At 48.2% G+C, this 1,255-nt stretch overlaps 1 protein-coding gene across 2 annotated transcripts in view; it reads right to left on the reverse strand.

Moving 5' to 3' along the window:
- Nucleotides 1–57: 57 nt before the first annotated feature.
- The window catches only part of LOC119428202 (coiled-coil domain-containing protein 136), a gene marked incomplete at its 5' end in the record, with an annotated part of 10,008 nt that continues 8,810 nt past the window's right edge, over nucleotides 58–1,255 (reverse strand). The window contains 2 exon segments of one of the 2 annotated variants that reach the window (XM_037695849.1): nucleotides 298–335; nucleotides 1,090–1,204. In XM_037695849.1, coding sequence (XP_037551777.1) covers nucleotides 1,100–1,204 — 105 coding nt within the window. 2 annotated transcript variants of the gene reach the window in all.

The following is a 1,255-nucleotide window of genomic DNA, read 5'->3' on the forward strand; positions in this document are numbered from 1 at the left end:
TAACGGTCATGTGACCTGCGGAACCAGCTGATTAACGGTCATGTGACTTGCAGCGGGAAGGATAGATAGACATTTTTGATGACTGTTTTTTCTTCCTCCAGAACTCACTGCCGTCTGTAGCGTTTGGTTGAAACGTGCAACAAGCAGACATGAGGACGGCGACATGGATGAGGGCGGTGCTGGATGGATGACAGCAGTCCCAAGATCCCACAGCTTGCCGTGAGGTCACTTCCTGTCAGTCCTCAGGTTCTGATGAAACTGGGAACCACTAGAGCTGCAATGGCTGCCACGGCAACCGCCGCCACCACCAGGTTCCAGCCTTCAGAATAGCTCTGCTGAGAGACAGAGAGGAATTTATTGATCCAAACACTTGAGAACAGCCGAATATATAAAAACTTCTCCAACGCAGCAACATCCATCTGCTTCCTTCTCTACAGTCAAACAAGAATTTAGGTCATACTTTGGTAAAAATGTTTTGCAACTTCAATGTTTTATTAGGACTAAACTGGTGTGTGGGGGCGACCATGTTGGAATATTAAAACAGAGCAGAATGATGGAAGAACCTCTGACTCAGATTCTGCTGAGTCACTGGTTGCCATGGTGATTCCCATTTCTAGAAGAGGAAGGAGGCGGAGTTAACAGCCCTTCTCTTTATCCAACATGAACCAGGAAGTGAGCCTCAAAGAAACCGTCGCTATGAAAAAACAAACAAAATGGATCCAAAACGTCCTTGAACAGAGAACCGCAGAACTTTTAGTGTTCAAACATGTACATCTGTAGTCATCTCCAGGGTTTTATGGAAGCGAGATGACATGAGCCTTCCCTTCCTGTCCTTTGCGCTCAGAGCCCAGATCAGTTCTGTTCAGCACGTGTAACTCTTGTACGACAGGTTCAGACTCTTTTCTTCAGCTTTCTGTTTTTAAACCACAAAGAACAAATCAAAGTTTGTCAATGCGGTGAGTTAGTTAGAGGTTGACCGACGGTCCAAAGATTTCTATCAAATGATCCACAGGGAACAAAGATGACCGGAGGCAGGTAAGTGAAACGTGCCTCACAGGCTCGGGTAGAGAAAGAAGGGCGTGGCCATACCTGGTCCCCTTTAGGACGCCAGCTCCTCCCACCAGCACCAAATCAAGGCCACTATTACAATCAATCCTATGAAGGGGACGGAGAGAACAGGGGGCTCGGATGGACGGGTGCAGTTCTGAGGAGAAGACAGAAGGGAGGAGTGTGGAGGTGGGGTGGGGGGGGGGGG

The sequence above is a fragment of the Nematolebias whitei genome, chromosome 22, assembly GCF_014905685.2.
Source record: "Nematolebias whitei isolate Nwh7 chromosome 22, NemWhi1, whole genome shotgun sequence".
Classification (NCBI taxonomy): domain Eukaryota; kingdom Metazoa; phylum Chordata; class Actinopteri; order Cyprinodontiformes; family Rivulidae; genus Nematolebias; species Nematolebias whitei.